General features: G+C 63.4%; 1 protein-coding gene across 1 annotated transcript; it reads left to right on the top strand.

Moving 5' to 3' along the window:
* Window positions 1-8867: 8867 nt before the first annotated feature.
* LOC138810994 (HAUS augmin-like complex subunit 8) lies at window positions 8868-19175 on the top strand. Its single transcript, XM_069998452.1, has 11 exons — window positions 8868-8993; window positions 12226-12281; window positions 13863-13915; window positions 15343-15424; window positions 15997-16098; window positions 16504-16598; window positions 16988-17053; window positions 17132-17290; window positions 17453-17594; window positions 18105-18246; window positions 18970-19175. The coding sequence occupies exons 1-11, from the start codon at window positions 8965-8967 to the stop codon at window positions 19154-19156; spliced, it is 1113 nt and encodes a 370-aa protein (XP_069854553.1). The 5' UTR covers window positions 8868-8964; the 3' UTR covers window positions 19157-19175.
* The last annotated feature ends 1669 nt before the right edge of the window (window positions 19176-20844 follow it).

Genomic DNA, 20844 nt, shown 5'->3' with positions numbered 1-20844 from the left:
CTTCCTGGTGTGTGCCTGGCAACCCGTCCCTCACCCCGGGCCCCAGACCCTCAACCCCCTCCCCTCCTCCAGGGTCTGTCTAGGTCTGGTGGGTGAAGCTACCTTATTTTTTTGGGGGGGTGGGGTGGGTCCCAGTCATGGGGCTTGAACTCTGGGCCTGGGCACTGTCCCTGCGCTTCTCAGGCTCAAGGCAAGCTTCTAGTTTTCTGGTGGTTCACTGGAGATAGGAGTCTCACAGACTTTCCTGCCCAGGCTGGCTTTGAACCGTGATCCTCAGCTCTCAGCCTCCTGAGTAGCTAGGATGGCAGGCGTGAGCCACCGGCGCCCAGCAGGAGATCTTCTCAGTTCCTTATTTTTGTTTTGTTTTCTTGAGACGCAGTCTGGATGTGTGACCCAGGTGAGACTGGAACCTCAAGTCCTGCTCAGCTCTGCAGGGCAGGGATTACAGGCATGCACCACCACACCCAGCCTGACTAGCGTCTCCCTCTGTTTTCTGTCAGTCATGAAGCCTGAACTCTGGGCCTGGGCACTGTCCCTCAGCTCTTCAGCTCAAGGCTAGTGCTCTACCACTTGAGCCACACAGCTTTTTCTACTTATGTGGTGCTGAGGAATCGAACCCTGGGCCTCATGAATGTGAGGCAAGCGCTCTACCACTGAGCCACCTTCCCAGCCCTATCTTCACTCTTTCAACCAATCAATGTTCTTCCAGCTGGATCAAGACTAGACCAGGCAAGGTTAGCAAGACCCCATGTCAACAACAAAACACACACTAACAGGGCTGGGAGCGTGGCACTCGCGCAGGAGCACTGTCTAGCATGTGCAAGGCTCCGGGTTCCATCCTCGGCCTCACCAAACACGTGAGTGCGTCCTAAGCCAATTATCATTGCCCCAGCGTCCCCAGGCCAATCTGGCCTGGACAGGAAGTACAAGACCAGGAACCTGAGGACGGTGCAGAGGCGGCGCAGCTGCGCACCGGCCTGCCCACACCCACCACTTCCGCTGTCACCAGTGGGGTGGCCGCCGGTCCCGGCACTTGACGGACGGAGGCTGCCAATGCTGCTCCACGGCAGCCTCCCTCCCCCGGCCGAGGGGGGAAGCAGGGCAGGAGGCGGGGCCAGGAGGCAGGGGGCGGGGTGGGGCGGGGCGGGGCCTGCAGGCTCAAGGCTCGGCAGCCAGGCTGGGGCATGGAGACCAGGGTGGACTGGAGCCGGCCCAGCGTGGCACAGGTGGCCTGGGCTGGACAGGGGGGCTGGCATGGTCAAAGTCTCACCCCAAAGGCACCACAGAGTGGGGGTTGAGTATCACAGGAGTGACTAGGGGAGCCCCCGGGCTTGAAAACCAGAGTATCAGCACTGGGCATTCCCGGGAGAGATGGCACAGGGTCTGGGGGCCTGGGCGGCGGCAGGGGGTGCGGAGCTGCAGGGCCCCGAGGGGACAGAGAGGCCACGGTACAGCTGGCCCCTCGGGCCGAGCTTAGTGCGGAGCCTTCCCGCGGGAAGCTGCCGGGGGACAGGGACACGCACGGGTCCGCTCTTTGGCTGGTTTTGAGTTTTGTGCTACTAGGGCTTGAGGCCCGGGGCCCACGCATGGAAGGCCCAGGCTGGCCTGGGGCTCGAGCTCCTGACCGTCCGGTGCCTGCCCCGCACCTGCCCCGCACCTCTGCTGAGGGCGCGGTTGACACTGAGGGAGCGCGAGAGCCAAATTAGGGCAGGGAAGAGCGCCGCCTCCAGCAGGAGCAGCTGGAGCTGGCGGGGCCTGGGGCGGGAAGGGTCACCGGGACGCGGGTCAGCCTCCCGGGGCTGCCGCCCGCCCGTCACCAGGTGACAGGAAGAGACGGCTCAGTTTCGCCTTCACCCCGGCAGGCCGCTGTGGTCTAAGGGTCTGTTCCCAAAGACACCACGATTAATCAAGTCTGCTGGGCGGGCCTGGGATAACAACAGCCATTTAGCCTGGGGCCAGGAATGAAGTAGCTGCTCCAAAAACCCTGGATTTTTTTTTTTTTTTGAGCACTGACAGATCTAGCATTCCTAATCTCAGATGTCCAGAACCAGAAGCATTTTGAAGTTGGGAATATTGACAATACTCCATAGGTCATCTTGGGGAGCCAGGCGTACTTGGCGCCTCCTTTAGTCTCAGCACTCAGAAGGCAGAGATAGGAGGATCACAAATTTGTAGCCAGCCTGAGTTACAGAGCAAGACTTTGTCTCCAAACAAACAAAAAAGGCCAGGTTTGGTAGCACATGCTTGTAATCCCAGTGGCTCGGGAGGAGGAACTCGAGCAACTCAGGAAGCTGAAATCTGAGGCAGCGAAGGGAGTCCAGGAGACTCTTATCTCCAATTAATCACGGAAAAAGCCGGAAGCGTCACTGTGGCTCAAGTAGTAGGGCGCTAGCCTTGAGCCAAAGAAGCGGAGGGACAGCGCCCAGGCCCCGAGCTCAGGCCCCAGGACTGGGAAGAAGAAAAAAAGAGGACAGGGACTCCCCTTCCGGGGTTTCCCATGATGCCCTTCAGCCCCGCCTTGCAGATGGCACGGCGGGCTTGCTTTTTCACAAGGCTTCCTGTCATCCCTGGCCCCCCATGGGGGAGGGGCCTGACCCCCACGCACAAGTCACTGCATGAAACGGGGCAGTGTCTGGGAAGGCCAGTGCCCGCGCTCTGTCCTCTGGGTGGCCCCCAGAGGCTGGGCACTCTGAACACCCAAGGTCAAGAGCCCAGACTGTGAGCCGGGCGCTGGTGGCTCACGCCTGTCATCCCAGCCACCCAGGAGAGGCTGAGATCTGAGGATCACTGTTCAAAGCCAGCCCGGACAGGAAAGTTCATGAAACTCTTATCGCCAATAAACGACCAGAAAATCAGAAGTGGCGCTGTGGCTCAAGCTATAGAGCACTAACCTTGAGCTGAAGAGCTGAGGACAGCGCGAGGCCCAGAGTTCAAGCCCCACGGCCGACAAAAGAAAGAAAGAAAAGACCCTAACGTGTGCGTGCTGCTCTCCCCTCCGGGCTGCCGTGGGCGGCCCGGCAGACGCAGGAAGCTGCAGTCTGGGTGGACTGCACTCATGGGCGCGCAGCCGCGTCCACAACTTCACTGAACTCCGCCACCACCTCGGAGCCACCCCGGCCTCTGCGCCGCCGCCATTCACCGTCCCTCCCTCCCACAGCCACAGTCCCCACCCCTGCGCAGAAGGCCTACGTGCTCCCAGCCCCGCCCTGCCCACGGTCTCCAAAAAGCCTCAGTGACGGGCGCTGCTCCCATCCCGCCGTCTCTGGTCACCCATGACAACAGCTCGCCAGGATGGGTGGCATCACGACGCGCCACCACACAGCCAGCTCTCCAGAACACGCGTCCAGGCGCCACAAGCCCGGCTCCCATCTCAGACCAAAGCACTGCGGTCCCCGGGCCGCGCGGGGACACAGCGACTCAACTGCCGGGCCTCATTTCTGAAGCCCGGCCTCTGCTACGGCAGGGGTCCCTTCCGGGCGACACTCCCCACACCTGGAAATGTGGGGGGTCCTCCAAAGGGGGCGGCCCAGGCCAGCAGGGTCCCCGGCAGTCGCAGAGGAGGGACACAGCTGGCCTGTGGGGTGACCAGAGCCAGCACCCCTGCCCGCTCCACTGTCTCCACCTGAGGACCACCAGATGTCCACCCTCAGCACCGCCCTTCCCCTCCTGTTCTCCTGCCCGCCTGCAAGTGTCACCTGGATGCGACCCGTGGCCGGGGACCCGTGGCTCGCCAGTTACAGTCCCAGGTGAGCGCCCTGGCTCACAAATCCCAAACACAGCCCTGGCCCTGGCAAAGGCTGGGTGCCTCCCGGGCCCCGCCCCCAGGCGCCAGTGACAAGCCCAGGCCACTGTCACAGCTTGCCCATTGCTAGGCACCCTGTGCTTTGTCTGAGAAAGATAAGGTCACCATACAGAGCTCATGCTGGCCTCGAACTCGCCATCAGACTCCTGCCTCAGCCTGCCAGTGCTGGGACTACAGGTGTGAGCGTCCGGTCCACCTCTGGAATTCTCGCCGGGCTGTTCATCCGAGCCCTAGCTGAACAGAGCGAGGCCGCGTCTCCCACAGAACCTCCACAGGCCGGTCTCAAGCCACACGACCCACAGAAGGATTTTAGGTTCCAGAAACTTCTTGGTACAATCGTCACCTGGAGCAGTAGCTGGTCCCAAAGCCATGTCCGGCGAGCGGAGCTGCTTCTGGATGCCTCCTCCCTAGACAGCAACGGGAGCAGGGAGCCTCGCCCATAACCTGCTTGTGAACTCCATCCAACCCCGCCTGACACACAGCGCTTCCCAACCGGCCTCTAAAATACCCTCGGGGAAATCCCTCGCGAGGCTCTCCTCCTCCTCCTCCTCTTCCTCCTCCTCCTCCTCCTCCCTCTCCCCAGTCATCCTTCAGAACATGAGAAAATCCAGAAAATTCCCTGCACCGTTAGTGTGTGGGCCCCCTCCCCCGTCCCCAGCTGCTGAGGTGCTCTCCACCTCAGGACAGCCGGAGACAGCCAGGCCCACGGCAGTCACCGGGGAGGACGACCACCGTGTTTTCCTCAAGATGCCTGCCAGGCTGGCCCCTGGCCTCAAACCCAGGATCCTCCTGCGTCTACCTCCCAAATGCTGGGATTACAGGTGTCATGCCTACGCTCAGCCTGGAGACAGCGCAGCCCTTCATCTGTATGGCTAGTATCTAGAAGATGATATTGGGATATGGAGACGGGCCCTACGGGGGGAGGGGTGGAAACCGACCTTCCAGAAGCATCCAAACCTGCCAGCACCTTGACTGTGCATGGGGCCTTTTGAGCCAGTGTGTGGTTCTGGGTTCCCGCCTCTGCGACAAGCTCAGCAATGAACCTCCCCGAGCGGAGCCAGCTCCCACCGAGTGGCAGGGCTGACCGCGGGTGAGTCACAGCGGGCCGGCTCCTCCACGGCCCCGCAGGCTGAACCCCTGAATCACCGCTGCATTCATCATCAGGCTCCGGCTCAGCTCCTCTAGGAAGTGAGCACCAGTCCAGCTCACCGGCTGCGTGGTGAAACACGTCTAATGGCGGGGCTCTGCCCCTGCCCAAGGGAGCTGAGGGCCGCCCGCCCGCCGGCCGTGGCCGTGGCGCTGGTGGGCCGTGCGGAGACAGGGCCCTTTGTTCTGCCACTGGGGATGACGAGGGCAGAAGAGAAGGGCCTGTCTTGCTCGGCAGGGAGGCCACGCCTGGGCTGGCTGGCTGGGGGGGCGGAGCAGGGGCTGCCTGGCACAGTTGGGCTTTGGGGACACCGAGGGGACAATGGGCAGCACCCACAAGGGGTCCTCAGTCAGATGGGCCCGCCTGTGGGCCGTCTCCCCATGGGGGGGGGGGGGTAAAGAGCAGCCAGAGGGGAAGGGAAGGGTCACGGGGCGGGCGAGTGAAAGGTAGGGGTAGGAGCACTGGAACAAACGCTATCAACGTGCACTCAGGAACAGACGGGTCGTCTGGGGCACCCGGGCACAGACTGCCGGGCTCACAAAAGCCACATTCATCCAGGCAACCTCCAAAGTTTATTTGGGGAAGAGAATCTCGAATCGGGGAAGAAAACCAACACTGTGTTCCCAGATGAGGACAAGCCCGCCACAAGAGCAGGTCGGCAGTGACAGGAGGGAGACACACAATGGCCCTGGCTGTTCCTGTCACTCCCTCTTGTCCTTCTGTCCCCCCCACACCCGACTAGTCCTCCCTTTCTTTTTTAAATCCAATTCCCTCCCTCCCAGATTAAGAAATAAGCATCCGGCAGAACTGCGTGGCTGGAAGCCACAGGATGCAGATTGTATCACAGAGTATCTGTCTGCCGGCCACCATTCTGTGTTCCCTGAGTGACCTCAGGGTCCCGGCTGGGGATGTGTTCGGCGGTGGGGAAGCGCTAGCACTGGCAATCTGAGTGAAGGCCAGAGGTGCTGCCTGACTGCCACGGGGCACAGGGGAACCAGCACGATTTGCGATTTTTTCTGGGGCTCTACTCTCCATCGCAGACGTTGTTGATGGTGGTCGTGGGGCTTGAACTGGGCCTGGGCGCTGTCCCTCAGCTCTTCAGCTCGAGGCAAGCTCTCTACCCCTTGAGCCACAGCGCCACTTCCAGTTTTCTGGTGGTTCAATGGAGATAAGAGTTTCACAGACTTTTCTGCCCGGGCTGGCTTTGAACCACGATCCTCAGATCTCGGCTTCCTGAGTAGCCGGGATAACAGGCGCGAGCCACTGTGCCCCGCTTGATGCTTCAAATTTTAAGAAAGCCCAGGGAGCCAATCCTCGGTCACGACCTGCCTGGACGGCTTGGGAAAACAGGGTCAAGGTCGCTCTTGGCTGGCGGCTGGCTCATAGAAAGGCACCCGCCGCACCAGGGCCATCCTGTCCTTGCTGGAGCCAACGCTGATGTCACTACACAGCCCTGAAGTGGCAGCAGCTACCCTTCGGGGAAAACCTGCTGCAGCCCCACCACGCCCCTGCCCTCTAACCCGAGCTCCGTCACTCTTCCCGCATGGGGGGGACTCCAGATGCCCCCTCAGAGAATGAGGGCTCTGCCCCGTGCTCAAGCACCTGCACACCCAGCCCTTGCTCAGCTGCACTCTGAGGCCACCCAACAGTATCTACCTGAGATGGAGCAGCTAAGTGACAGACAGCCCCTGGGGGGGGGGGGGGCGGGAACACATCTCACAGCCAAACAGCAAGGGAATTCCCAAGTCCCCACCTGATCTACAGAGTCACCAGACAACTTAAGGCTGGATCTGCCCAGGAATTCCCAGCCAGAAAATTCTGAAACTTTGGGAACAGGTGCCGTGGCACAAGCCTGTCTGACAGCCCTACTGTGCATCTATGTGGCAGGTGCGGCGCGGTGGTAGCGTGCTTGCCACGCATACCAAGGCCCGTGAGCTGCAGACTCTCAAAGGCAAAGCTCCATCAAACCAAGGAAGGGCGGCTACCAAAGCAAAGCTAAGCAGCGAGCGGCTGGGGGTTCAGAGATGCTGACAGAGGCTGATGCATTCATACTGCAGGTGGAGAACCGACGGTCCTCCCTAAGATCCTCCCTCACCTCTCAAAACCAGGGCAAGGGAAGATGGGAAAAGAGAAGCATCCGTTCTCCGGTTCACTAGGGTGTCTTGGCCAGAGCAGCCCTAGTCATTATCTGTAGTAAAAGGCATCAATCCACCGCTGTAATTGTGTATCCTGGGGCAAGAGAGGCTGGAAGCTTTCTTCTTTCAAGGCCAGAACATTCTGGAAGTGAATGTGGTGGTGATTTCTCTGGGGCCTCCGCTCTATTCAAACTGCCCAGATTCATCTATAAAAGGAGCTATAGACCAGCCCACCCCCCTCCTTTTTCGGGCAAATGTAGATAAAGGTTCTTCACAGTGGGGGTCAAACGGGACAGGGGGAGCAATGTCAATCAAGCCTGGCCAGCTCCAGGCCCAGCCAGGACAGACAAGCCTGGTGATAACGTTCTAGTCAACACATTCACCTGACAACTGGGAGACAGAAGCTGGGACCCTCAGGCGCAAAGGGGGTGTCTTCTCCAACTCCCTCTCCCCCCCACACCCATCTCAGCCCAAAGAAACGTGGGAGACAGGCTTTGTCACCAAGCCCTGGGTGCTGAGGGGCAGAACTCCTGTGCTGTCATTCAAGTCCAAGGATGAAACTCCGGCCCTACACAATTGCGACAAGGTGCTCAGAGCAGCTCCTTAGCTTCTGAAACACAAGTTGGGGGGGGGGTCCCCTGATGCTCTTCCTTTGCTCCCGGAGAGCGCCCCCCCCAATCCACCTAGTCCCATCTAAAGAGAGTAGAGCACTTTCCAAGACAGGAAACGGACCCAGTGGGTTCTGTGATTCACCCGCGGGGTGGGTCCGACTGTCTCAGGGTACAAGGAGGAAAGGGGGGCAGTGCCACCCTCAGGGTCTGCACCCCACTCTCCACCGCGTTTCTCCGGCCTTGTCCGTCTCTGCGCCCCTCCCCGTCGGGTCCCCGTCCACGCGTGCCCCCCTGCACACACCCCTCCTTCACAACGGCCAGCGCCGAATCAGCGGGCTGGGCGCGCCGGGGGCGCGGGCGCCGCCCTGACACCCTTCAGCGAGCGGTTTTGGGGATCGCGCCGGCAGACCCCCCCCCCGGCCCGCGCCAGGCTGGCCCCGAACCCCCCACCGCACCCCGCCCGCCCCCCCGCGGGCCTCGCCGCGCCGCCAGCCCGGGCTCTCGGCCCCGCCTCCGCCGCCCGCCCCCCGCCCCGCTTCCTGCGACCCCCCAATCGCCACGCGAGCCACGTCCTCCTCCTCGGAAGCTGCTGGAAGCCAGCGGGCCCCGGGCGCCCCCCCCCCCCGCCCCGGGCGCGCGCCCACGGACGCCGCGCGGCCGCCCCGCGGCCCTGGCCACTTCCTCCCGCCTCGGCCCTCCCCGGCTCCCCGCAAGCGCCCCGCGCCCGCGCCGGGCCCGCGCCCGGCCGTCCCCCCGCCACCCCCCCTCACGCACACACAATGCGCGCCCCGCGCGGGCCCGACCCGCAGCCGCCCCCGGCACTCACCTGGGCCTCGGCCGCCGCGCGCCACCGGTCCCGGGCCAGGTCCCCGCGCGCCGCCCGCGCGCCGCCCGCCAGTCGCTCCCCGGGCCGCTCCGCCCCGCCGCGCCCGCCCGCCCGCCGCCGCCGCCGCCGCCGCCGCCGCTCCCCCGCGCGCTCGCGCCCACTTCCGGGTTCCGGAGGGGCGGGGGCGGAGGGCGGGGCGCGCCGGGGGCGCTCGGGGGCGGGGCGGCCTCCGGAGCCACGCCCCCGCCCCGCCCCGCCGCGGGCGGGCCATACCAAGTGTGCGGGGCCCGGGGGGAGGCGCGCGCCGGGCGCGCCCGCGGGGCTCCGCGCCGGGCCCGCCGCGCAGTGGCCACCCCTGCCGTTATTCCGCAGCGTGGCACGGCCCGAGGCCCGGGGCGGCGCGCAGCCCTTAAAGCGCCGGCTTTTGAGTGGAAGGCGGGAAAATGGCGGACTCCTCAGGACCCGGGCCTGGGTGAGTGGGGGCTCCGCGGCTGCGGGGTCGGGGGTGCGGAGCGGCCCCGCGGCGGAGCGCCGAGCGCCGGGGCCCGCGCAGCTGCGGGGAGCGAGTCGGAGGAGCCCGCTCGCCCGGCGCTGTGCGCATGCTTGGGAAACTCGGGCTCGGACCCGAGTTCGAGATGCGAGCCCTCCGTCCGCTTCGATGCCATCGGCTCGGCCTTTCCCGGGCCAGGAAACGGGGCTGACGACGCCCCCCGTGAGGCACAGGACGGCCCGGGACGGAGGGAACGGAGAAGAACGCGGGCCCGGGAGCCCCGGGCCGGGCCCGGGCGGCTCGGCCCCACTGCGCATGCGTGCCGCCCTTGGGCGCCTGTGGCCCTGGATCGCGGTTCGAAGCCAGGCCCGGGCAGGAACGTCCCCGTGAGACGCCTATCTCCACAACAACAACAGCAACAAGCTGGAAAAGGAGCCGCGGCCCAAGTGGATGCAGTGCTAGACACGAGCGAAAAGGCTCAAGACAACACCCAGGCCCTGAGTTCGAGCCCCGGGACTGACACACTGGCCCCGCAGCCCCGCCCTTCCCGGATTGACCCGCATCCTTTCCCTTTCTTTGAGTGGTGGTTTTGGGGTTGAACCCGAGGCTTCTTGCCTGTAGGCAAACACCAGATTCAGCCGTGCCTTTGGCCCTCTTCGGTTTTGGCTTTGGCGGGGAGGGCGCGTTTTTAAGATAGGACTCCCCGGAAGACCGTGACCGCCCTCCTGATTGCATCTTGCCATAGGTTTTTTGTTTTGTTTTGTTTTTCCTTTTTTGCCAAGCTAACCTGGAATTGTGATCCTCCTGTTCTGTGCTTCCCCCCGCCCCCAATCCTGGGGCTGAACTCTGGGCCTAGGTGCTGTCCCTGAGCTGCTTTGGCTCAAGGGTAACGCTCTACCACTCGAACCACTTCTGGCTTTTTCCGTGATGATTTGAAGAGTCTCATTAACTGCCTGGGCTGGCTTCAAAGCACGATCCTCAGATCTCAGCCTCCTGCGTAGCTGGGATGACAGGTGTGAGCCGCTGGGGCTGTCGTGATCTTGGCCTTCGGCGCAGCTGTGTTGGTAGGAGTGCAGCTGCAGCGAGGTGCCTATCTATTAAGATGGGGGCTCTCAAAGCTTGTTGGCTAAGCTGATCTTGAACTAAAACCTAGCTGCAACTAAGTGATGTGAGAAAAGTGTCTTTTCTATCAAAGTACTTTGCTTCCTTCCCGTTAATCTTGAAGGAATTGCTTTTCTTCAGGTTCCTGCTTTGGCCTGGTGGCCTGGCCCTTGTCTGGATTCCTGTTTGATCACATACATTTGATTAAGGCATCCTGTTAGACATTCCTTGAATTTAGTAGCATCCTTTAAGCCCCTTTTGCAGATTGTGAACCTTAGCTCAGCCAATGGGAGCTGAGGGGCGTGGCCTGCTGGTTTAGGGATTCAAAAGGGAGCAGCCTCCCTGCTCTTGGGTGTTTGCTTGCCAGATTTTTTTTTTTTTGGTCAGTCATGGGTCTTGAACTCCGGGCCTAGGCGATGTCCCTGCGCTGTACTGTTCAGCTAAGGTGTGCGCTCTACTACTTGAGCCACAGTGCCGCTTCCGGTTTTCTAGTTGTTTATTGGAGATAAGAGTCTCACCGATGTTCCTCCCCATGCTGGCTTTTAACCACGATCCTCAGATCTCAGCCTCCTGAGTAGCTAGGATTACAGGCATGAGCCACCGGCGCCTGGCTGCTTGCCAGATTTTTGGCTGATGGTACACTCTTCTGCAGAAGTTAACTCGACCTTGCCAAGTTCTTGTCAAGGTGGTGTCTTCATTCCTGTGTGACACTCGGACATTCTGAACTGTGAGCTGTCGGTCCCAGGCAGCTTCTACACCGTGTGCATGCGTATGCCCATCCTTGGTCTTTAACTTGGGGCTTGAAAGCTGTCCTAGGGCTTTCATACTCGAGACTGGCGCTCTACCTCTTGAGCCACAGCTCCACCTCTGGCTTTTTGGTGGTTCATTGGAAATAAGAGCCTCAGGGACTTTCCTGCCTGGGCTGACTGGGACCTGCGATCCTCACTGAGTAGCTGGCATGACAGGGATAAGCCGCCGGTGCCTGGCTGGCTGGCTGGGAGTCTTTATGTCACAGTGACGCCTGACCTACCCATGCTTCACACACACACACACACACACACACACACACACACACACACGCACCTCCTCCAGGCCGAAGGCTTGGGGTGCTCACCGCCGCACCCCAGGGCATGTGGATGCACAGAAGCCTGGAGGAACGGGTGGCCAGCCCATAGCTGATTCCACACCACAGACAGCCTCGCTCAGAACTCTTCCCATTCTTTCCTTGGCCCAGGAATTTGACCCACAGGTGCTCATGTGACCCCCACTTACATTGTCCTGGGACGGCCTGGGGACCAGACTTGTCACTAGCTCCAACTAAAGGACAGACCTCTTGATTTCTCTGCTTTTTTACTTAGTGGTCCTGGGGATGGAACTTGGCTTCATCGGCTTCACAGGCTTTACCACGCATGCGTGGGTCTGCCACCAGTACTGGGCTTGAACTCAGGGTCCACATTCCCCCAAGGCTAGCACTTCAGCCCCTTGAGCCACAGCTCTCAGCATTTTTGCTGGTTAATTGGAGAAAAAGAGTCAGAGGTTTGTCTTCCCAGGGCTGGCTTTGAACCGTGATCCTCGGATCTCAGCCTCCTGAGTAGCTGGGATGACAGGCCTGAGCCACCCACCCTGGGCTTTGGCCCTCCTGTTCCCTTTAGCTAGTTTTCACATAAGTTCTGGGTTTGCCCAGGGCTGGACGCAGGCAGAGCTGCGCAGCTGGAGCCCAGGCGTGTATCACCGGAGCTGGATTGTTCATTCGTTGATTAGGGTGGGGTCTTGCTGCTGGGCTTGGTGGCTTACACCTATACTCCTAGCTCCAGGGAAGTTCCTGTAATACAGTAAGCTACTCAGAAGAAGCGGGAGGGGGCGCTGTAGCTCTGGTAGAGAGGTAACCTGTACTAAAGGAAGATCAGAGACAGGTGCCCAGGCTCAGAGTTTGAGCCCCAGGAATAGCAAAAAAAAAGTTAACGAGGTCTTCCTATTTTTTTGCCTAAACTGGCCTTTGTTTAGTCCTCCTGATCTTGGCCTCCAAGTGGCTGGGATGCAGGCCTCCGCCTTGCATGGGTTCAAAAGGTGCTGTTTCCGCGGTGACGTGGCTGAGCCGTCTCTTCTCTTGTAGGAAGCTTTCGGGGCCTGGCACCCCCTCGGCCAGGGCGAAGGGGAAGCGAGCACAAGGTAAGCACCGTTCCCGCCGGGACACCGCAGTGCGTCTTCTTTTCTTTGTTCTTTTTTTCTCTTTGTGTTTGGTGTGTCCTGGGTCTTGAACTCAGGACCCGGATGCTACCCCTGAGCTTTTTTTTTTTTTTTTTGCTCAAGGGTAGCACTCTTGCCACTTTTGAGCCATGGCTCAAAAAGCATTTTGACGATTCATTGGTGATAAGAGTTAAACACACTTTCCTGCCCTGGCTGGCTTCAAACCACAGTCCTCCGATCTCAGCCTCCTGAGTAGCTGGGACTACGGGATTATGTAGCGCAGGTTTCTTGCAGTGTGTTTGGGGAGCACAAAACGGGCTACAGAAAGGGGGCTGCTGCTCTGCCTCCAGCCACACACTTCAGGGGCTTTGGAGTCTGATGACCGCCGCCCTGCGGCTCGGAGTATGTCCGGAGTGAGTCGAGTCCTCTGGGGCCCTGGGGGTCCCTCTCCACCTTGGGAGTGGGGCTGTGTTCCAGAACATGTCCCTGAGCATGATGTCCCCGGAAGTTAGTGTCACTCTAAGCCCCACCTGCTCACCCTTAGCAGAGCTCACCCTGGCCGTGTGGTGCTGCCTGTTGGGCACGCTTAGAGGGCCAGCCTGGCTCGAGTGCCGCGTGCACCGCGCCCGTCCCTGCAGGCTGAGCTGAGCGCGGCCGTGTGCACAAAGCCCGTCCCTGCGGGCTGAGCTGAGCCGGCCGTGTGCACAAAGCCCATCCCCGCAGGCTGACCCGAGCGCAGCCGCGTCCCCGCCCCTCGCTGCCCAGCTGGCGGAGCTTCGCCTCCCTTCCCTCCGCCAAAGCAGAGTCCGGCTCCTGGCGCAGGCAGTGGCGTTGCCGGCCGGGCTCGCCCTGCCAGGCCTGCGGCTCGGGGCCTCGGCCTTGGCCCTCTCCTCAGTCTCCCGAGGCCGGAGGGAGAGCTCTGCCCAGAACACCTAGAAAAAGTCCGAGACCGACATGGCGGCTCACGCTTGTCATCCCAACTACTCAGGAGGCTGAGATCCGAGGGTCGCAGTTCCAAGCCAGCCTGGGCAGGAAAGTCTGTGAGACTCTGATCTCCCATGAACCACCAGAAGACCAGAAGTGGCGCTGTGGCTCAAGTGGTAGAGCATTTGGCTTGAGCTGAAGAGCTGAGAGACAGCGCCCAGGCCCCGAGTTCAAGCCCCATCACCGACAAAAAACAAAAGGCCAGCAGTCGTTGGAGAAGGGCAGCAATGCGCTCCCGCAGGCGGCCCAGGCTTCACGCTGGCGAAGGGCAGGGCGCAGCACGGCTGCGCGCACCCCGCCCTCCCCCGCGCCTCCCATCCCTGCTGCACCCTCGCCCCGGCCTGGGCCCGTGTGCGGCTGCGCCTGCTCCTGCTCCGCACCCACCGGTGTCCTGTAGGTTTTCCCGCAGGCAGCAGGGGGCGCACGGCGCTGGCGGGCACAGGGAGGCCCCTTCCTTTTTCTGTTGCTGAGCAAGCCGGGCTGTGCACGCCCCGGTCTGGGTGAGGCCGCCCCGCCGGCCGGCCAGCCTTCCGGTGCCCTGTGGTGGTCTTGTCATCAACTGCCATGTGTCGCCCGCAGGAGGAAGAGTGGTCGAGTCCCGATACTTGCAGTATGAGAAGAAAGTCAGAAAGGTGAGGCATGCGCCAGCTCGGGGAGCCACGGGGGGTGGGGGGGGTCTGTTCGCGGGCCTCCTTATCTCGGCATATTGAAGACGTAGTCCCTGAACGACGCGTGCTCTCCAGCGCTCCCCGTCTGTTTTGTTGTTGCTTTTTGTGTGTGTGTGTTTTTAATGCTGAACTCTGGGCCTGGGCACTGTCCCTCAGCTCTTCAGCTCAAGGCTAGCGCTCTACTGCTTGAGCCACAGCGCCACTTCCGTTTTTCTAGTGGTTCATTGGAAATAAGAGTCTCACAGACTTTCCTGCCCAGGCTTTGGTCCCCGTGTGGCGTGTGATTCTGGTTGTTTTCATGCTGAATGGTACTCCGCCGTAGGCATGGCTGCGCATTGGTCATGTGATACGTGCATAGCTGGCGATTTCGCTAACTACAAGCAGTGGCTAAGGGCTGAGGGCCCCTCATCCAAAATGCCGGGACCACGAGGAGTCAGGCTTGGGGTGTCCGCAGCTTTCCTGAATCAAAATCTGAATTGCCAAGTGCCTCAAGATCTGGAACTTGCAGTCGGGCGCCTGTGGCTCCCGCCTGTCAGCCTAACAACCCAGGAGGCTGAGGTCTGAGCATCCTGGTTCAAAGCCAGCCTGGGCATAAAAGTCCCAGTGGGGCTCTGATCTCCAGGGAGCCACTCAAAAACAAAGTAGAGCAGTGGCTCGCCTGTTGGGCGCCAGCCTCGGAAAAGCCCATGACGGATGCAAACGGGAAGGGGAAGTTGGAACTTTCTGAGCTTCCATCGTGTTGGCCCTTAAAGGTTTCTGGTTTCGGGGTTCAGAGTTAGGGTTCCAGCAGTGTGAATGCTACGCCCCATGTGCGCTTCACCCGCGGTTTGGGGGTCCTGGGAGGGTGCGTGGGGACCCCGGTCGTTACCCCGAGGGGCCCCCACTGGGCACGTGGTGTAGACTTGGCTCTCTCTGGGATGCTTGTGTGCTCCTGAACCCCAGCTCTTGATGGAGATGGGGTCTCAGAAACTTGCCTGGACTGGCCTCAAACCACAATCCTCCCTACATCTGCCTCACTAGGATCATAGGCGTGAGCCACCGTAGCCTGGCTCTTTGCCTTTTGGATAAGGGAATGATCAGGGCCGAACTCCATCAGTGACACATTTTCTTGGTAACCATTGAAGATTGATGCTGGTGTCAAGGTTTTCATCTTCTGAAGCCCGGCGCAGTCTGTCCTGTGCTGAGCACACTCCAGGACCAGCCGGCAGCCCCCACCCCCCCCACCCCACCCCCCGCCGCGTCTGCTCCCGGTGCGCGTCCACGCACAAGGCTGGCCCCAGTTAGGGCAACACGTGTTTGTCCTTCCTACGTGGGGTCACACCAGAACCCCCTGAAGGAAGAGCGGGCTCAGCGCTGGGCACCTGCTCTCACTGTCCCCCACTGGCCCCCAGGACCCTGCATCGGACCCGCCCAGGACCCGCGGCAAGGCGCCCGAGGCGGGGAGGAAGGCCGGCGTGCCCCACAAGGCCAGAGGTAAGGCATGGTGGGGGGACAGTTTGTGCCATCAACACCACCCTTTGTGGGGCGCCGGTGGCTCACGCCTGTAATCCCAGCTCCGTAGGAGGTTGAGCTCTGAGGACTGCAGTTCGAAGCCAGCCCTGGCAGGAAAGTCCATAAGACTCTTACCACCAAAAAGCAAAACATAGAGCTGTGAATCAGGTGGTGGCGTGCCAGCCCTGAGCGTAAAAGCGCCCTGGGGTGTCGGCTGCCACCCCACAGGGAGCCCCCCCACCCCTCACCCCCAGCCTGGCTGCTCACCACGAGTGGCTCTCCTGACCCCTGGTTCTAGAAGCTTCCATCAGAATGGGAGAAGTCGGTTCTCGTGGTGGCATGGGAAGCGAGGGCCACTTTGGAGGGTGTTCAGTTACTGGCACGTGTGAGGCCACCCCTCATTTCCTGGGGAGGTTTTATTTAGCTTGCCTGTTAATCTGGGGCAGCCCCGCCCCCCTGGCGGGCGGTGGGTGGGAGCGGCCTGGTGGGGGCGGCAGGCGCCTGGTCTCCGGGCGCCTGCGCAGAGGGTCTGACTCGAGGGCTCTGTTGGCCAGTGGACAGTGGGCTCCGGCGGGAGCTGCAGTCCTCGGTGCTGGAAGGACACGGCTCCGCCTCCCCCCACCGCGACCTCGACCTGGACCTGTCCGCCATTCACGGTAGGTCCTTCCTCGGCGACACGGCCCGCGCGTGGTTCTGTGCGTGCAGCGGTGACGGCTCTGTCCTGGGCGACGGGGCTGTGATTCCACTCCTCCCCCAACGTTCTGGGCAGGGGCAACCGCAGAGAGCGCGGCTCTCGGGCAGCCCCTTTGTCAGCGCGGGGAAGGGGGACTGGGTTCCCCTGGAGATGCGTTTGTCCCCCTGTGACTCATCATGAGCCAAGATGCGTGCGTCTGCTCCGCTCACCGCTGCAGCCGTCTCCCGCTGGGAGCCAGGGGCACGCCTACCGTCCCAGCACTTGGGCCAAGGCAGGAGGGTAGGAGTTGGAGCCTGGTGGACTCCACCGCAGGAGCCCGCCTCAGGCCCTGCAGACGGGTGGAGCGAGGCCCTGGGGTTTTTCTTAGACTCAAGCATGCTGAGAAAGACGCTCCCACTGGAAGAGACCGTGTACAAGCAGGCCAGGACGGCTGGCTCCGGCGCCCCGCAGAGGAAGAGCCCGGTAAGAGCCTGGAGGGGCGGCGGGCGCGGCCTCCCCGGTGCCACGGTCATCTTCATTCCCAAGTGGGCAAAGTCAACGGCCCTGTGGGGGCAGGGCGCGGGGCGTGGGTCCCTGGGCCTTCATCTGAGGGCCTGGATGCTGTTCCTGAGCTTTTTCACAGAAGCGGGAGCTTTGCCACTTGAGCCACAGCTCCACTTCTGGCTTTTTGCTGGTTCATTGGTGATCTGAGTCTCATGGGCTTCCTAACCGGGCTGGCTTTGACCCGCGATCCTCTCATCTCAGCCTCTTGAGGAGCTGGGTTGTGGGTGGGTGCCGGGTCCGGTCGTGCGCGGATTGGGCCCTGGGCCTACGCGGCTGACGGGGAGCTGAGGCCTCTGCCGTTCCCTCAGGATCTCCTGGAGATGTTGGACATGATCGAGTCGCAGACATTGCTCCTGTGCCTGCTGACCGTGAAGGTGAGGGACCCTGGCGCCTGGCCAGGCCGGGGCGGCCCTGCCGGGCCCCCAGCCTCACCCCCCGTCCCGTGTCTGCAGATCGAGAACAACGTGGCACGCATGGAGGCGGCGGGCGGGCGGCGGCTGTCGCTGCTGTGTCGTGAGTGGGCGCGGCTGCAGCGCCAGGCGCACGAGTTGCGGCACCGCTGCGCGCTCCGCGACCGGAGGCAGGCGCTGGCCGTGCTGCTGGACACGCAGGTCTCCCCAGCCCGGCCCCCCAGGCCCCCCTCCAAAGACCCACCCCAGGCCAAGCACCACAGTCACCTCTGCAGACCCGCCACTCCGGAGGAGGAGGAGGAGGAGGAGGAGGGAGGGGCCCCTCTCCGGCCCCCTCACACCCGCCCTCACCCTGGATTGCAGGATGAGATGCTCCGCCCGTTCCGGGCCGTGGCGGACCGCTTCCGGGAGCAGTACCGGGACTTGGCCTCGGCGCTGGACAGCACCAGACACGAGCTGCCCGTGCACGCCATCCACCTGCCCGGGGACGGGCCGCGGCTCCTAGGTACGCGTGCGCATGCGCACTGGGCCTTCCCGCACCCAGGCTGAGTTTGAGTCTCAGTACCGCCACTCAAAGAGGCAAGTTTGGGTTTTTTGTTGTTTTTTTTTTCCGGTCATGGGGCCTGAACTCTGGGCCTGGGCGCTGTCCCTCAGCTCTTCAGCTCAAGGCTAGCGCTCTACCACTTGAGCCTCAGCGCCACTTCCGGCTTTTTTCTTTTTGCTTATGTGGTGCTGAGGAATCGAACCCAGGGCCTCATGCAGGGGAGGTGAGCGCTCTACCACTGAGCCACCTTCCCAGCTACTCAGGAGGCTGAGATCTGAGGGTCGCGGTTCAAAGCCAGCTGGGCGGGCCGTCCGTGAGGCTGACCTCCAGTGCACCGCCACACACCCCGAAGCAGCGCCGGACTTGCGCCAAGTCCAAGGGGAGGCGCGCGGCCGGGCCTGCGGAGCCTCCCAGGGCCCCAGCCCGCGGCCCTGCTCCTCACGCGCCCGCGCCCGCTCCCGCTCTCCACAGACGCGCTGCAGCCCGAGCTGCAGGAGACGCAGCGGCTGCTGCGCGCGCTCGGCGTGGACGCGGCGGTGGGGGAGGCGCCGGTGCTGGGGCTGCTGAGCGAGCTGCGCACGGCCTCGCGCGAGAAGGACGCGCAGCTCCGCAGGTAACGCCCGCCGCGCCCCTCCCCGCCCCCTCCCCGCCCCCTCCCCGGGAACCCCACGCTGCTCCCAGCCGCTGGGGCGACGGCCGACCCGTGCCCGGGGAGTCGCGGTGATGAGCTGTGACCCGGGCCCGGGGTCCTCCTCCACCCAGGCCCCGCCGCGCCCCGGCTGCTCTTGGCCGTGCTGTGCGCCGTGCGCCGGCCAGCGCGGGTGCCCACCGTCAGGACTTGAACTCGGGGCCTGGCCCTCACAGGCTGGCGCTGCCCACACGGCCACTGGAGCCACCGCTCCCAGGATGCTCATCCTTTTTTGCTTCCAAGTAGGATTGTTTTTCGCTCCTGTCTGGAGGAAGATCTTCCCCCTCCTTTTCTCCTCCCTTTGTCCTCTTTGGGGCCGGGCGCTGTCCTGAGCTTTTGCTGTTCTCTGGTCAAGGTGGTGTCTTACCGCTTGAGCCACAGCTCCATCTCCCACTTTGGGGGGCTCACTGGAGACAGAGCCTCAGGGGCCTTCCTGCCCGCAGCTGACCTCCAAGCGTGACCCTCCTAACTCGGCGTCCCGAGTAGCCGGGTGCCTGGCTTGAAGAAACGCAATCCTCCGGACGCAGCGGGCAGTGAGGATCCAGGGTTCGGGTGTTCACTGACCCGCAAGCACACCCAGAAGTGGGGGGCCCCCGCCTGGCCTGCCCCCCCCCCCCGCCCCCGGGCTGAGCCTCGTCTCCCCCGCAGGTTCTTCTGGCAGGTGCTGGAGCTGGACGCGGAGGCCAGCCGGGAGGCCGCGCTGCGGAGCCAGCAGCTGTGGGAGGAGGCCGTGGGCCCGGCCTGCGGCCGGTGGTACTTCGGCGCCGACGGCGGCCCCGCCGAGCCGGCGGGCATCCCGCCGCCCGCGGGCCGGGCCCACGAGCGCCGCCCGTGACGCCCGCGGCTGCGCCTTTTCCGGGGACGGCTCGGCGGCCGCGCGGGGCCGGGGCGCCGGGGGTGCGGGGCGCGGCGGGGCGGGGCGGGGCGCAGTGGCGGTTACGTTCGTGATGGACGCGTGGATTAAAGGGCGGCGCCGGCAGCGCCCCGCGAGCGCGGAGAGCAGAGCGCGGCCTGCGGTGTGGCTTCCGCGACGCGGGGGGGGGGGGGGGGGGGGAGGGGGCGGAGTCAGGAAACGGACTTGATGAGACTGCCCGGTGCCGTGGGCGGCCCCGTGGGCGGGGCGTTTCCACCCGGGTGCGGAGTCAGGGGCCGCGGGGACACAGGCGGGGCGCCAGGACGGCCGGAAGCTCCGGCGTTCTGGGGTCCGGGGTCAGGGCCCCGCCGTGGCGCTGCCTCCCGAGGCCGAGGCCGCAGGTGGAGGGGCCCTGCGTGGCCGCGGCCCCGCCCCAGCCCCGGCCGCAGCGGCCCCGCGTCCCGTCCCACCGGAGCCGCGGCCACGCAGCACTGCTCTCCCGCGCCCTCCGGCCGCCCCTACCCCGGATCCCGGCGCCCGGGAGAGACGAGCCCGCCCGCCACCCCCTAAACCGGCCGCGGCCTCTGTCCGGCCCAGGAAGCATCTGGGGGCCAAGGGGCCACTTGCCGCCACCCGCGCTCGGCTCGTGTCCCGTCCCGGCCGCCCCCAAAGCCGGCGCCCACCACACACCCCGGGGCACGCGAGGCGATGACGGGTGGACGCCGAGCCAGGCGACCCTCACGCCCTGCCCCCGGCCCCCACCGGGGTGCGTGGTGGCTCACACCTGCAAGCCAGCCCTGCAGAGCTAGAGCGGGAGTCCCAGGCTCCCTGTTCCAAAGGGGTCGGGGCAGAGGGCAGAACCCAAAGGCGCAGGCATCTGAACCCTCCGCGGGCTCGCGCCTGGCCCCAGTGCCGGATAGGCAGAGTGCCAGCGTCAGGAAGGTGACGGTGGAGATGGGGTCAGCGTGGGATCGGGGTGAGCCGGCCGCCAGACACGCACGCACGCACGGGAAGAAGTCTAGACGGATGTTCAGAGGTGCTGGGCGGGCAGGACGCCAGCCAGTCACTGTGGGGACCGAAAGGCAAGAGCCAGGCGCACGGCGCTCACTGTCACTGCGTACTTGGGAGGCTGAGAACGGGAGGATCGTGGTTCTGGCAGGGCAGAGAATTCGTGAGCCACCTCGCCCTGCAATCCCAGCGCACTGCGAAGCCTACGTCTAGGCGGATGCCGGCTCAGATGCGCTGCGCAGCTGAAGGGAGACACCAGCGTCGCCATAACCAGTGCCAAACGGGGCTGAGCTGGGTTCTGGCGGGAGGCGGCAGGGATCCTGCCTGGCAAGCCCAGGACCCAGGTTCTACCCCGGCCGCCGGCTCTCCAGGCCCTCACAGGAGCACGCGAAGTCGGTCTGTGCGGCCCAGGCAGGCGGGACCGGAGCACTCATGCCCAACGTGGTGGCGACTTTCACAGGGCTCAAAATCTTTGCGTTGTTTTTAAGCTGGGCACCTGTTCACGCCCTTTCTCCTGGCTACTCGGGAGGCTGAGATCTGAGGATCGCGGTTCAAAGCCAGCCCAGGCAGGAAAGACTGTGAGACTCCTATCTCCAATGAACCACCAGAAAAACCAAAATGGCGCTGTGGCTCAAGTGTAGAGCGCTCGCCTTGGGCTGACG

This window comes from Dipodomys merriami, unplaced genomic scaffold, assembly GCF_024711535.1.
Source record: "Dipodomys merriami isolate MVZ:Mamm:240054 unplaced genomic scaffold, mDipMer1.0.p SCAF_519, whole genome shotgun sequence".
In the NCBI taxonomy this organism is placed as follows: Eukaryota; Metazoa; Chordata; class Mammalia; order Rodentia; family Heteromyidae; genus Dipodomys; species Dipodomys merriami.
Note: the sequence above shows the minus strand (reverse complement) of the source record. Positions and strands in the feature narration are given on the sequence as shown.

Coding starts and splice junctions, on each gene's coding strand:
- LOC138810994 (XM_069998452.1), top strand. CDS start 8,965: ATGGCGGACTCCTCAGGACCCGGGCCTGG. Junction 8,994..12,225: donor TCCTCAGGACCCGGGCCTGG/GTGAGTGGGGGC, acceptor CTTCTCTTGTAG/GAAGCTTTCGGGGCCTGGCA. Junction 17,595..18,104: donor GGACGGGCCGCGGCTCCTAG/GTACGCGTGCGC, acceptor CGCTCTCCACAG/ACGCGCTGCAGCCCGAGCTG.